We start from the raw sequence: 13,101 nt of genomic DNA, 5'->3' as shown, positions 1-13,101 counted from the left end.
TGCAGTTCCTCAAAAAAAAACCCCTCTGGAGATTCACTTGATTGCCATGTTGCTGTTTTTACAGATTGGTTGGTGGATGGATTCCACAAAACTCCCTCTTTATGTTGAATTGTACACTCTGGCATTTATATTGATGTTACTGAATCAAACAGTAAATTCTTGGTCACATAGCTGTACACTTCAGTCTTTATTTTGGCCTTTAGAATCACATGGATTATGTAAGATATAACTCCAGTCTATGAGGAGAAAGCACCTGCTCCTGTTCTGGATTCAAAGCATCTGTGGATGGAAAACTCATCTTGTGTTTTTGCCATCTAAACTTTATCAGTCTGCTGTAAGATGGTCGGACCTCAGATTATATCCTTACAACTTAAAAGTTTCCAGAACTTTCTCCTTCAAACATACCCCTAGCTTCTGTAATATCCATCTTGTGCTGAGAAAAAGAGGAGCTAGCACGACTTCATGTTCTCTACTGACAGCATCACTTGGTTCATGACCCTCTCCAGGTACCATGTGGTGGGTTACACTCTGACAAACACTCCCAGAAAAAACACCTGCTCAAGGTGCGCATGCAAACTCCACACAGAGAAGACCTCAGCGGGGATTTGAACAACAGTGCTGACCACTACACCACAGCCGGCTAGCTCTGGTCCTCGGGATCTACCCCCCTGCTTGCTATCCAGCTCTGCCTGTACTTCATGCTGCTTCAGGTGTGTCCACTCACTGTTTGAACACACCGGTTCCAGGTAATCATCAGCAAACAGTGATAGAGGAGCAGATTACAGGCGGGGGGAGGGGGGGGATCTCAGACCTGCTCTAACTCATCCACTGATAAAATAAAGATAAAATAATGTGTAGAGTGACAGTTCTGTTTGCTGTCCTGCTTTCTCTTTATTGTGAGAAAAGCTGTACAAATGTTTAAATGTCCAACTTTAATGTCCAGTTGTTAGCAGGTGTGCTGACTCAGCTGAACAGGTGGAATATTAACAAGCTCACGCTTTTTATCGTTTAAGAATACATTTTAATGTTTCATCATAACCTCCAGATTTTCATGCATTTCTGTCTGTCGAGCAGTTCTTCAGTGGAAGCAGTTTATTTTTACATCACCTCATGGTCAGGTTTGTCCCCTCCTGCACACTGTCAGTTTATTATTCTCACCTGCACACCTGTCTGGTTAAAGACATAAAGACCACTCTGATGAAAATCATCTTTTTGGTGTTTTTAACATGTTCTTGTTGCATTTTTCTCTTAATGGATGACAAATAACAAGAAAATTAAGAATAAAATTGGGGGAGAGAGTGTAAACAAAAGGATCATGGGAAATGAGTGCCGGCTTACTTCTGTGCCAACAGTCCCACCGCAACCGAGAGATGAATTTTTAATGATAGATTTTGAAATTTTGGCTGAATGATAATTAAAAGACCACTGGGAATGATTTTATAATGAAATCATGATCAGAGTGGGACTTTAGAGACTCATAGAACACACGGTCCTTCATCAGGGTGTTGGCCCAACACTATCTTGGTTGGCTCTTGCAACTCCTAAAGGGATTCAGTAAGTTTGTCCGTTCATTTGTTCCTTCCTTTCTCGCTCCCTTCTTCGTTCCTTACTTCCCTCCCTCTCTCCTTTCTCACTCCCTCCTTCGTTCATTCGTTTGTTCATTTGTTTCGTTCCTTCCCTCCCTCCTTTGTTCGCTCGTTTATTCCTTCTCTCCCTTTCTCCTTTCTCCCTCGATCCCTCCTTCTCTCCTTCCTTCGTCTGTTCATTTGTTCATTCCTTACCTCCCTCCCCTCCATCCTTCCCCCCTCTTTCTCTCCACGCATCCTGAACAGGTAGCTAGTCTTCAGCACAGACACATCCACACTCCAGGAGAAACTTAGAGACACCAATAAACTTGTAAAGCATGTTTTTGGACAGCGGGGGGAAGGTGGAGTTCCCTGAGAAAAATCAACCCATGCATCAGAAGAACATGTGAACTCAGAAAGGCCCCGGCTGGGATTTGAACCAGGATCTTCAGGCTGCCGTGTCCAGACTTCACCAAAGAGCTCCTCTCATGAAGTTAAATTTGGGAGCTCATTCCTGACACCTTGTGTCCAAAGTGTGCATTGCAGAGCAGAAAAGTTTGTGTGGCAAAATAAGAAGTTTTATCTATTGAACATACTTTTAAAGATTAGCATGTCTGTAGATTTAATAACAGATTTTTATTTAAAAACATTGATTTTGAACAGCTTCACACTCAGAGATAACTCTCACAGCCTTATAAACGTGGATCTGCTTAGTACTGGCTGTGCACAAAGAAAAAAGAGTGAACTAATACAGATAATGTCTCAGCATGAGGGAGGTGTCATCACTGCAGCTCTCTGAGGAACACGCTAAAGACAGGAGACACCAGAGGCTGAGGATGGACTCGGGCTGCTGGTGACATTTAGGGAAGAGGAAAACAATTCAGGAGGAGGGGGCACAGCATCCACACCAGGGTGTTTGTGAGCTAATTCACTTGTTTCAATGGGCACCTTAACCACTTCAGGGAAAGGACAAACTTTCCCTCCAGCTATGTTGCTTTCAAGATGAAATCAAGCCTCTTCAATGGGAAAACCCGAGCGTGTTTTTGTGTTTTCTAAAAAATTATGTTCTGAAATTGATGACAGCTGACGTTCTTTTCTGAAGAAATGCATCCTGGATCCTTCTGTGTCAAAGTGAGGCTTTCCTAATCTCCCTATTGCAAAACATTCAGAATATAATACAAGTATTTTATTATATAATACTGTAACTTTTCAACTGTTAACAAGATCAACGTAATTCCAGTAGATTTTGAAGGAGAAAAGCGGCTCGCTGGACCACGGATCATTTGTGATCCATTACACCCCTAAATAAAACTGAATCCAAAAATAAAGTTCATGATCTGCGTTTGCTCCACAGACGTGAAGTCTTAATCATGGTCCTTCTAGTTCACGAAGCTGCAGTTAAACCTGAAGTGCGGTTGCAGCAGAGACAGGAGGGGGTCAGAGGGGGCACCAGCCAGACAGTAGACGTCATCCACGCTGACACCAAGGGACCGCAGGGCCTTCAGCCGGTTGCCACAGTTTTCTCTGCCCCCGTGCAGGATCACCAGGGAAATCCAGAGCGGGCTGTCAGACACTCCGAACCTCTGTCGAATCTCACCCAGCTGAGCCAAAAATCTCTGAAGGAGGAAAACAGAGGGTTTTTCGATGACTGCCACACTCTAAGGATGCCAAAGATGAGTGGACCAAGCAGCTTCTGTACCTGAGGAGAGTGTCTGCTTGAAGGTTGGGAGGCAGAATCACACGGTGAGATCAAATCCTCATGGAGCCACACTCTGAGGTCTTCTCTTTGACACTGAACCGATGAATCGTTCTTTCTAGCTTCCAGCAAGGCTGAAGGAACACCTGAACCAAAACAGGACAAACATCAAGACTTCTCCTGGTCAATTTCAGCACATGAGCTTCAGCTAGTAAGAAAAGTTCTGAAAATCTGATTACAAATAAACGCCAGGGGACCAGATTAACCTTTTCACACTGGAGGAGACCCCGGCAACATCAAAAATAACAACTGTGAGATGCTGTTACTCTCTGTTACAACTGTCCTAGTTGAATCAACGGATTCTGACCCCGAGAAACGGCGTCAAACTCCACGTCAGAATCAGCTGATTTACATAGATTTTCATAAGCATTTCAGTTCTGTAAAGTGTTGCATATCAGAACAAGGCTGCTTTTCTCTGCTTCAATATTCCGCTGGAACTACTCTGAGTATTGATAGTATCGATTAGAGCTGGGTTAATAAAATCGATTAATGGATTTGAATCGATTTAAGCTTAATAAATCAATAACTGATTCATAAAAATATAAATCGATTTACCACATACAGCTTAAGTCCGCTAGCTTGATGCTAACATTTAATGGAATTTCTCATAGAATGGCTAATGCTAATGCTAGGTCGACCTAAACTTACATTACTGACTAAATAAACAACTTTATAAAATAAACAACTTTATAAACTCACAGACATGACTTTTCTCTTTTAAGGAAATATTTTTAAAGTAACCATTTGTGATTTTAAACATTGTTTTTTGTTCATTCTTTCTTCTTCTCCTTGAATAAGCTGTAATGCTGTAGTGTGATCACCACCTAGTGGTCAAACTGAAACGTCCTCCAGGAGAAGCAGAACAATGTTTCCAATGTTAATGATCTGAACATTTTAGTTAGAACTTCTCCTTTAGAGAATCCAAGTAACACTGGATGATATTAACAATCTCATTATTTCACTGATACATTTACAGTATGTGAACTGGATCAGATTAATATCAATATATTCAAATCACACAGTATTAATGTATTTTTTTTATTGAATAAATTTGTAAACTCAAAATTTAATTGAATTGAAGAAGCAAAAGAATTTTAAAAAATCGGAATCCAATCAGGCTCTTGTGAATCGAATCAAATTATTTCTAAAAATTATAATCGATACCCAGCCCAAGTATCGATACCAAGGTGAAGTAGTGATGAGATTGACTCTTTAGTCAAGTTTTTCTTCAATAAATACAGTAAGTAGTTTGAATTTACTTAGATGATGTACTTCAATGAACCCTATCTGTCTGCAGTGTTGCAAGATTGGGCAAAAAAACAGCCCAATCTGTGTGAGAAACTTCCCAATCTGGCAACATTGTGTGTGAGCAATGCACCACCTCTTCACACCTTGCCCCTCCCCTCTCTACATCATTGAAGGGCGGAGTCATTAAAGAGCCACATATTTGCACCAATGGCAGGATTTTTAGTTCTGTTGTTTATATTTTTATATTTATTAGTGTTGCTTTTATTTACTTTTTCCACGAGTGAATTTGATATTGTATTACTGCCTTTATTTTTTCTAAGTATGTTTGGGGTGCAGTTATCCTTACATTTGTTACTGCTTTTTTTTATTTTATTTTATTTTACAATAGCTCCTGGTTTCTTATTATTATTGTATTATACCATTACTGTTATACTATTATACATGTTCTATATTTGATGAATGTACAGATCAGACTGTTGTAAATAGTTAATAAATATTCTTATTTGCAAAATGTCTCCATCTTGTGTTTTATTATACATTATCATTTATTAAAATTGTGTATTTCTGATACTATTCTATAATGCAACAACATAAGAAAAGTTTTGGTATCGGGATCGATAATGGCGATACTAGCACTGTAATGAGTTACATTAATTGCGTAAACGGTTAAAAAGTTACAATACTCGAAAGAAAGTCAACACAGGAGCTACACCTCCAGGGTTAAGCTCTTTACTCTGGGCTTCAGCTCTTTTGAACTACAAATCACTAAGGTTGGATCCGATAAGCCGTTTTATCTAATTTTAGTTTATCGTCCTCCTGGGCCAGCACGAGTGTTTTTAGATGAGTTTTCTGAGTTTTTATCCAGCATAATTTCACTCCAGTCTGTGCTTTTATTAGGTGACTTTAATTTTCACATTGATAATTCACCATGCATGTTTGGTTCAGAGTTATTATTTTTAACTCAATCATTTAATTTTATTCAGCATGTTTCTGGCCCTATTCATGACAAAGGTCATACCTTGGATTTGGTTTTCTCATTTGGCCTTAATATTGAGCAGCTTTGTGTTAGAGACAGTCATGTTAGTGATCACTGTTGGATTTTCTTCAATGTGAAATTCCCTCTTTCTCCTTTATCCTCTCCTCTCAGAGCTCAGCGCCGCGTATTGAGTTCAGACATGCCTGAAAGATTTACAAATCTGCTTGACTCAAACTCTTTTAATAATTTTAGCAATGTTGACTCTTTTATGCAGTATTTTAACAATCATTGTGAGGTGATTTTAGATATAATTGCCCCTGTCAGACAGTCAGTTATGTCCAAAAAGTCATTTCCTTGGATGAACGAGGAAATACGCAGTTTTAGGAGACTTTGTCGGAAAAATGAGCGTTTATGGAAGACAACCAAATTGGAAGTGCACAGGCTACATCTGAAAGAATTGGTCCTCACTCTAAATGAAATGATCAAACATGCCAGGTCGACATACTTTCATAAACTCATTTCATCAGACAAAAGAAACCCCCAAACTCTTTTCAATACAATAAATTCCCTTGTGTCCCCCTCTTCCTCAATACACCCCAAACTCTCCCAATCTGACCTTAGTACATTTCTTCAGGCCTTCCTGACTAAGATCTCAGATGTTACTGCAAGTATCCCTTCTCCAACCAGCTTTCACCCCTCATTCTGCCCTCAATCTTCACAGCTGTGGTCAAATTTCCTCCCAGTTACAATGAACGACATTCGTTCTCTTCTCAATAAGATCAAGCCCTCATCATGCCCTCTTGATATAATTCCCACCTCTGTATTCTTAAAAGTGTTTGACAGTATCGGTTCAACTGTCGTTGAACTCATAAATTTTTCTTTGAAATCAGGATCTGTACCTTCTTTCATGAAACACGCACTGATAAATCCAATTCTTAAAAAACCCAATCTTGATGCTTCTGACCCTAATAATTTCCGACCAATTTCAAAACTTCCTTTTATCAGTAAAATTTTGGAAAAGACTGTTGCAGAACAGCTTAACTTATTTTTAGATCATAACAATATCTGTGATGTCTTTCAATCTGGTTTTAAAAAGAACCATTCTACTGAAACAGCTCTTCTGAAAGTTTCAAATGATGTATATATGGCTGCTGATTCTGGTCAGTACACGGTCCTTATTCTCTTATTCTAAAATCTGCTTTTGATACCGTGGACCATAGTATTCTGATTGGTCGACTCCGTTGTGACTATGGCTTATCTGGGTCTGTCCTGAGCTGGTTTGTTTCCTACCTCAGTGACAGAACCTATAATGTCACAGTGAACACTTTGTCCTCTGAAACACAAAAGCTATCCAGCGGTTTTCCCCAATGATCTGTTCTTTGCCCTATTTTATTTATGTTATACATGATTCCGCTAGGGAAACTTATCAGTAAATTTAAGCACATTTCCTACCATTTCTATGCCGATGACATTCAGCTCTACTGCTCATTCACTGAAAACAATTATCACATGCTATCCTCTCTGTTGATTGTCTGGCTACTATCAAAGCATGGTTGCTAGAAAATCACCTACTTCTTAACCCGCAAAAGACAGAGACTATGATTTTTGCTCCAGATGCTAAAATTCCCACAATCAAAACACACCTCACCTCTTTGTGCTCCTCTTTTCAGTCTAGTGTGAGAAACCTCGGTGTCTGGTTCGACAAATCAATGTCTTTTGATCAACAATCGAGAAAGCTTGTAAAAAATTGTTATTATCATTTAAGGAATGTGGCTAAACTAAAACCAATTTTATCTAAATCTGACCTTGAGCTGATAATACATGCTTTTATTTCATCACGCTTAGATTACTGCAATTCCCTTTTTATCTGTCTTAATAAACAATCTGTGAAACGTCTCCAAATGGTTCAGAATTCTGCTGCAAGACTTTTATCTGGAGCCAATAAACGCACACATATCACCCCTCTCCTCTCATCATTACATTGGCTTCCTATTAGTTTTAGAATAGACTTTAAGATTTTAACTTTAGTTTTCAGAATCTTGCATGGACAGACCCCAAGCTACCTTTCTGACCTTTTACGGCCCTATTCTCCTCCTCAATCCTTGCGATCAGAAGCCCTGAACCTTTTAACTGTTCCAAAAACTCGTTTTAAAACCAGAGGTGATCTTGCCTTTCAAACAGTTGCCCCAAAACTCTGGAACGCTCTCCCATTGTCACTGCGTCAGATTGACTCTGTAGAGTGTTTTAAAAGAAAATTGAAGATGTTTCTTTTTAGTAAAGCTTTTAGTTGATATTTTAATTTTATTTTACCTTTCCCCAACCTTTGAGCTTTTGTCTGCTACTAGTATTTTATCTTTTTACGCTATAATTCATATGTACTGTTTTATTGATTTGTCCTGTATTTTATCTTTTTGTGAAGCACTTTGTGAGTGGTCCTCTGTGAAAAGTGCTATATAAATAAAGACTTACTTACTTACTTACTTTTATTTTGAAGGGTTAGAAGAGCAAACTTATGGGGCGGACAAAAGGTGGGGGTTTTTGTCCCTATGGGTGGTCTGTTTTACTTTTTCTAGTTAGTGCTGTGCACATGCTGCATATACCACCATTACAATAAACAACATTTTCTAATCAAGCTTTGTTTCAGTAAGAAACTTTAATGTTTGAAGAAAAACAAGTCAACAAGTCTTCGTTTCAGTTAGAATATAAGACTTGGATGGTCCTGCTGAAGGTTCCACATGAAAATCTCGTTTTGTTTCAGTCTAAACGCACATTTCAGATTTTAAGTTCAAAATTCTTGCTTTAATGGGCATCTACGCAAATTTCTACAGCCGTTTTCAGGCTCTCCATGCAAATAAAGAGAAACCAAACATGATAGTTATTGGTAGTCGGCATTCCAAAGACCCCATCAATGAATCAAATTGTTTCCGTTTCGTGTTTGAACCGCGAGATTTGCACTGCTTCAACATTTCACGTCATGCTTCTTCCAACTGTGGGTGGCAGACATGCACTGGTAAACAACAGAAAACGAAGAAGCCCCTCCCTGCTTGTCCAGTGAGAGCATTTGGTGTGCATTGTTGAGCGAGGGTCAAATGCCCTGTGTGCATGTAGCTTAAACAGTAACCAAACACTAAATCAACGTTTTGTCTGTTGACCTCTTTAAATGGGGATTTAAAAATGCAGTCTGTTGGTCAAATATTTGACAAATTAAAATAAACTTGCTTAATCATGAAAATATAGTTTAGAACCATCTGTGTGCTGCCCCCTACAGGTTGAAACAATGTATTACAGTCAAATTTTGTGATTGGTCAACTGGTGTAAGTCCCAGAAGTCCCAAATTCCATCCTGGTGGATTTGTAATGAACATTTCCCTCTGGATTGTTTGTTTAAAATGTTAGCCTTTATTAGCTATGATGCTAGCAGCATTTTACTGCTCTCACACACGAGTCCCTTCAGACCTGCATCTCCTCAGCTGCGCTGGTAGCCCCGCTGTTGGGCATTGTAAAAGCAGTGTCTCTAACATTAATATATAGTAATGCTTTATCCCTTGCCTATTCGCTGCTATAGACAGAGACGTGCACGTGCACGCGCGCCATTGTTATGCATTGAGTCACGTTAACAGAAATTTTACTTATCTCTGAAAACTAAGCTGTAAATAGTGCAAGAACTGCACATTCTAGTGCTAGCTAGCCTAACTGTCAATCATAGATCCAAGCCCCACCTCTGTTGCTCAGTCTGGCTCCACTAGCCCCGCCCCCTTTTTTGACATTTTTTTTTTTTTAATCTGAGCTGAGAATGGAGTCAGCCTCCAACTGGGCTGTTTACTTACCCTTTAATGCTCATTTGTGAGTATTCTATCAATGCAGTGACTAAACAAATACTTGGTGCGTCACTCTGCTAGCTTTGTAAAAACCACCTAGATCTATTTAAAAGAAGAGTTAAGATGTCAAGTTTATCCAATCTTTCCAGTTATTTTTTTAAGCGTTAAAATTACCTTTCTGGGACGCCATTAGCACTTCATCCTTGCTTGTTGAAAGAAACAGCTGAACATTATTCTCCAGGAGACAGTCAATAAAAGTTTCCTCGCTGGAAAAAAAAAACTTTCCAACTCCAAGACCTGAAACAGAGGGACCCAGAATCAGACAAACGCATTAGCACAAAGGCAGACGGTACAAGCGGCTGCAGACCGTCACCTCGGATTACCGTGATGCCTGGTGCTGCTGATGAGGACAGAACTGAGCTGCTGATGCTGGCTGTCCGTGGTGATTAGAATGACGTCCAGGAGCAAAGATTCAGCTGGGTTTTTCTCCAGCAGACAGTCATTCACTTTTTGCACTGCCTGAAAAGATTAAAAGGAAATGATGTTATGGTTTCATGTAGATCTGTTAGTTTATCAGAGCGTGACTCCTGTTTAGGAATCCAAGATCAGATCAAACTAATAATTATTTATTTTTTAGGTTGGGGGTTTGAGGGGCTGTAAGCCAGCAGGAATACCTGTAAACAGAGAGCTCTCAGCATCAGAGAGTGAAAAAGGGGTCCCACCCACAACTCAGAGGTGAATTTCTAATCAACTCTTTTTGCTCTGCAAAAAACTATGTTCACGAAAACAAAACAGGTTTTTACTTTGTCAAAAAAGCAACATAATCATGATTAAAATACCACTGGGAACACTTGCAATAGATCGGAAGATGATTACAGCGGGACTTTATACATAAAGCCTTTATACATGAAATCTAAGTTGCTGTTTCATTAACAGTGTGTTCTGCATACATACAGTTAAGGGTTCTGACCTGCAGCAGTGGAAAAGCCCGGCTGAGTTTCCAGACTCCTGTCTCATCATCCTCAGGTCCTTGTTCAAAGAGGGCACGGGAGGTCACCGCGACAACCACTGCACTGTCAGCATCCTTCTGCAGAAGATACACCCACCATGGTCATCATTCTCAGAAGACACTGATCCTAATCCATCATGGTGGTCATCGTGTTTCTGTGTGACGAGTTCATTGTATAAACCCTACCCTTCATCTTTTCTTATTTCTAAAAAGCCTTCAAGACCCACACCCATTTTTGGTGTTTTAAAATGTTCTTGTGGCATTTTTCTCAAGATGGAGGACATAGATTTAAGTTTAAAACCGTGTTTCTGAGTATTTCTTTATTCAAATCGTGATGGATTAGGTGCAGTTGTGGCGTAGAAACTGAAATGGGCGGGTCAAAGACTTCCTGCTCCATCCACTTCTATGAATAGATCCATGTGCGTCTTTGTTTTCCTCGTCTGACCTATTTTTGTTGAATTGCTAATGTTAGCTTGAGGTTGTGAGGGGCCGTAAGCTAGTGGCAGAGAGTGTTAACAAAAGAATGATGGGATATCAGTAGTGGCTTACTAATGAACTTGTGGCACTCTGCAGAAGTCCGTGAAAACACAGCTTTTTAAAAAAAATGTATTTAATTCAGCAACAAACTGCAGAATCATAATTAAAAGACCACTGGGAACATTTTACTTTCAGATGATCAGTTTAGTAGTCACTTCCAACATTTAAGCAGAAGACTGCAGGTTCAGTTTTGTCCATCACTAAATCACAGATGTTAAAAAGAGCCAGTTAGACCGAAGCTAAACGTTTCACTGTTGTTTTGGTTGCGCTTTTTATTGGTTGTAGTTTGAGCCAATTTCAGTGTCTTTTTATGCAACACACTCTCAGTTAGGGTTAGAAAAGCAAATTGTTCGTTTGTGGGGCTGTCTGTGATGCTCACGCCTCCACCAGGGGACGTGTCAAACCTGTAAAACACATTTAACACGTTTAGGACCGCGCGTATTATATGCACGCAAAACCGGTTTTGGCGTATATTATACACGGTATTTCCCAAATCGTGGCATATGCACGCATTTTAATGAGACTGGGCTGGAACGTGGATCAAGCTGGGCTTCAAACAGCTGGAAACTAACTAAATAATAATAATAAAATGGTCGTTTGCCAACTCTGGACTCTGGCTATAAAATTATAAAATAAAAAAGTAAAATATAAAGGTTTAAAGACGTCTTACCTGCTTTACATCCGTGTTTAGGACCACGGAGACCATGTTGTCCATTAATATCTACAGAAACGAGCCAAAACAGTCCAGAAAATCCGGACAAACTGAACCAGTGCCCGAAATAACCACGTTTATCGGAGTTTCTTCCACTTCAGAGAACAGTTTTCCTGTTGTTTCCTGATTCCCTTCAGAGGGACCGACGTCACTTCCGCTTCCAGCCACAGCTGTACGCGGCGCGCGCCCTCAGCGGCCCCGCCCACAGTAGTGAGTGTTGTGTCAGGTAGAGGAACTCCTACAGGAGTGGGTTCGCGGTCGGTTCAGATGGCAGAAAGAGGTCCGTAGAAGAAGGTTCGGGTGTAGAGAGGTTCGGTTCCGGTCTCAATCCAACTTCCGGGGTTTGAACATCTGACAGCAGCAGGAGAAAGTTTGCTTCTTTTCTAAGGTGAGAATGGTCTTCGTCTGCTGCATCAGTGGTGCTTTTGTGTCCAGCCGGTTCCTTCAGAAGGAGCCACAGGTAGTGAGTTCTCAGGTGAAGACTTGTGCTCTCACAGTTAAAGTATTGTAGTTTAGTCTCTTCTGTCTGTCGTAAATGATTTGCTTCAACTCCTTCTAATGTTTGTTGACTACTTTGATGGTTTGTTTCAGCAAACTGTCTTCTGACCAGAATGTTGAACTCTTCCTGAGACTTTGAGTTCTTTAAAAACGTTTAAGCTGTCAGATGTTGACATTCACAGATAAGGTTTGGTGGAGTTGGATGTGGGATTAAAGCTCTGCTGCTGTCATCCACCTGCAAATAAAGACACGCCCTTAAAGACCCACTTTGATGAAAGTTGCTCTGCAGAAACTATTTACTAGAAAAAAAAACAACGGCATAATCATATTTAAAAGACCAGTGGAACACTTTTGCAATGGATCAAAAGACGATCAGAGTTGGACTTTAAATATGAACATATCTGAGATTTTTTAAGCACAATTTTACTGTAAATGTTACCACCGGGTGGTCCCTTCAACCAGATCCATGCTTTTATTTTTAGTCTAAAACCAGATTTAAAAAAGACTTTTAAGCCTTTTGGCCTTCTTCCTGTGGCGTTTAGTGGAAGTATTTCTGGTCTAGTCACATTTTGAATGCAGTTATAAGCGGACACAATCAGATATTTGTCCAGTCCATCAATACGATGGAGTACTAGGGCGAGTTTACAAACCAAAAAATGTCATCTTAAATTACGACTTTAAATCTGGTAAATTTACAGGAAAAAGGTCCTAACTGTTCAATTACAAGAATAAAGTTGTATATTTATGACTTTAAAAGTCATAAGCTAAATCTAGTACTTTTATCTTGTAAATTTACAAGATTTAAAGTCATGCATTTATCTCGTAAATTAAAAAAAAGACATTTTTTTTTCTCACAAATAATATTCAAATATTTAATTGTTCAAGATTTAAAGTCATAAATTTATTATAAAAAACTCATACATTTCCAAGATTAAAAGTCGAAATTTGTGATAAAAAAATATATTTCTTTTTTTTTTTTTTTT

General features: G+C 39.4%; 2 protein-coding genes across 2 annotated transcripts in view; one reads left to right on the top strand and one right to left on the bottom strand.

Moving 5' to 3' along the window:
* Nucleotides 1-2,180: 2,180 nt before the first annotated feature.
* LOC112139227 (cytosolic 5'-nucleotidase 1A) lies at nt 2,181-11,762 on the bottom strand. Its single transcript, XM_024261958.2, has 6 exons — nt 11,579-11,762; nt 10,333-10,449; nt 9,746-9,881; nt 9,537-9,659; nt 3,265-3,407; nt 2,181-3,181 (listed from the first exon to the last, which is right to left on the bottom strand). The coding sequence occupies exons 1-6, from the start codon at nt 11,621-11,623 to the stop codon at nt 2,945-2,947; spliced, it is 801 nt and encodes a 266-aa protein (XP_024117726.1). The 5' UTR covers nt 11,624-11,762; the 3' UTR covers nt 2,181-2,944.
* Nucleotides 11,763-11,832: 70 nt separating this feature from the next.
* The window catches only part of LOC112139229 (GRAM domain-containing protein 4), a 30,973-nt gene continuing 29,704 nt past the window's right edge, over nt 11,833-13,101 (top strand). The window contains exon 1 of the mRNA XM_024261960.2: nt 11,833-12,008. The gene's annotated coding sequence lies outside the window, so the exon portion shown is untranslated. The remainder of the gene's footprint in view (nt 12,009-13,101) is intronic.

The sequence above is a fragment of the Oryzias melastigma genome, linkage group LG6 (genome assembly GCF_002922805.2).
Source record: "Oryzias melastigma strain HK-1 linkage group LG6, ASM292280v2, whole genome shotgun sequence".
In the NCBI taxonomy this organism is placed as follows: Eukaryota; Metazoa; Chordata; class Actinopteri; order Beloniformes; family Adrianichthyidae; genus Oryzias; species Oryzias melastigma.
This window is presented reverse-complemented; position numbering and strand designations above follow the sequence as displayed.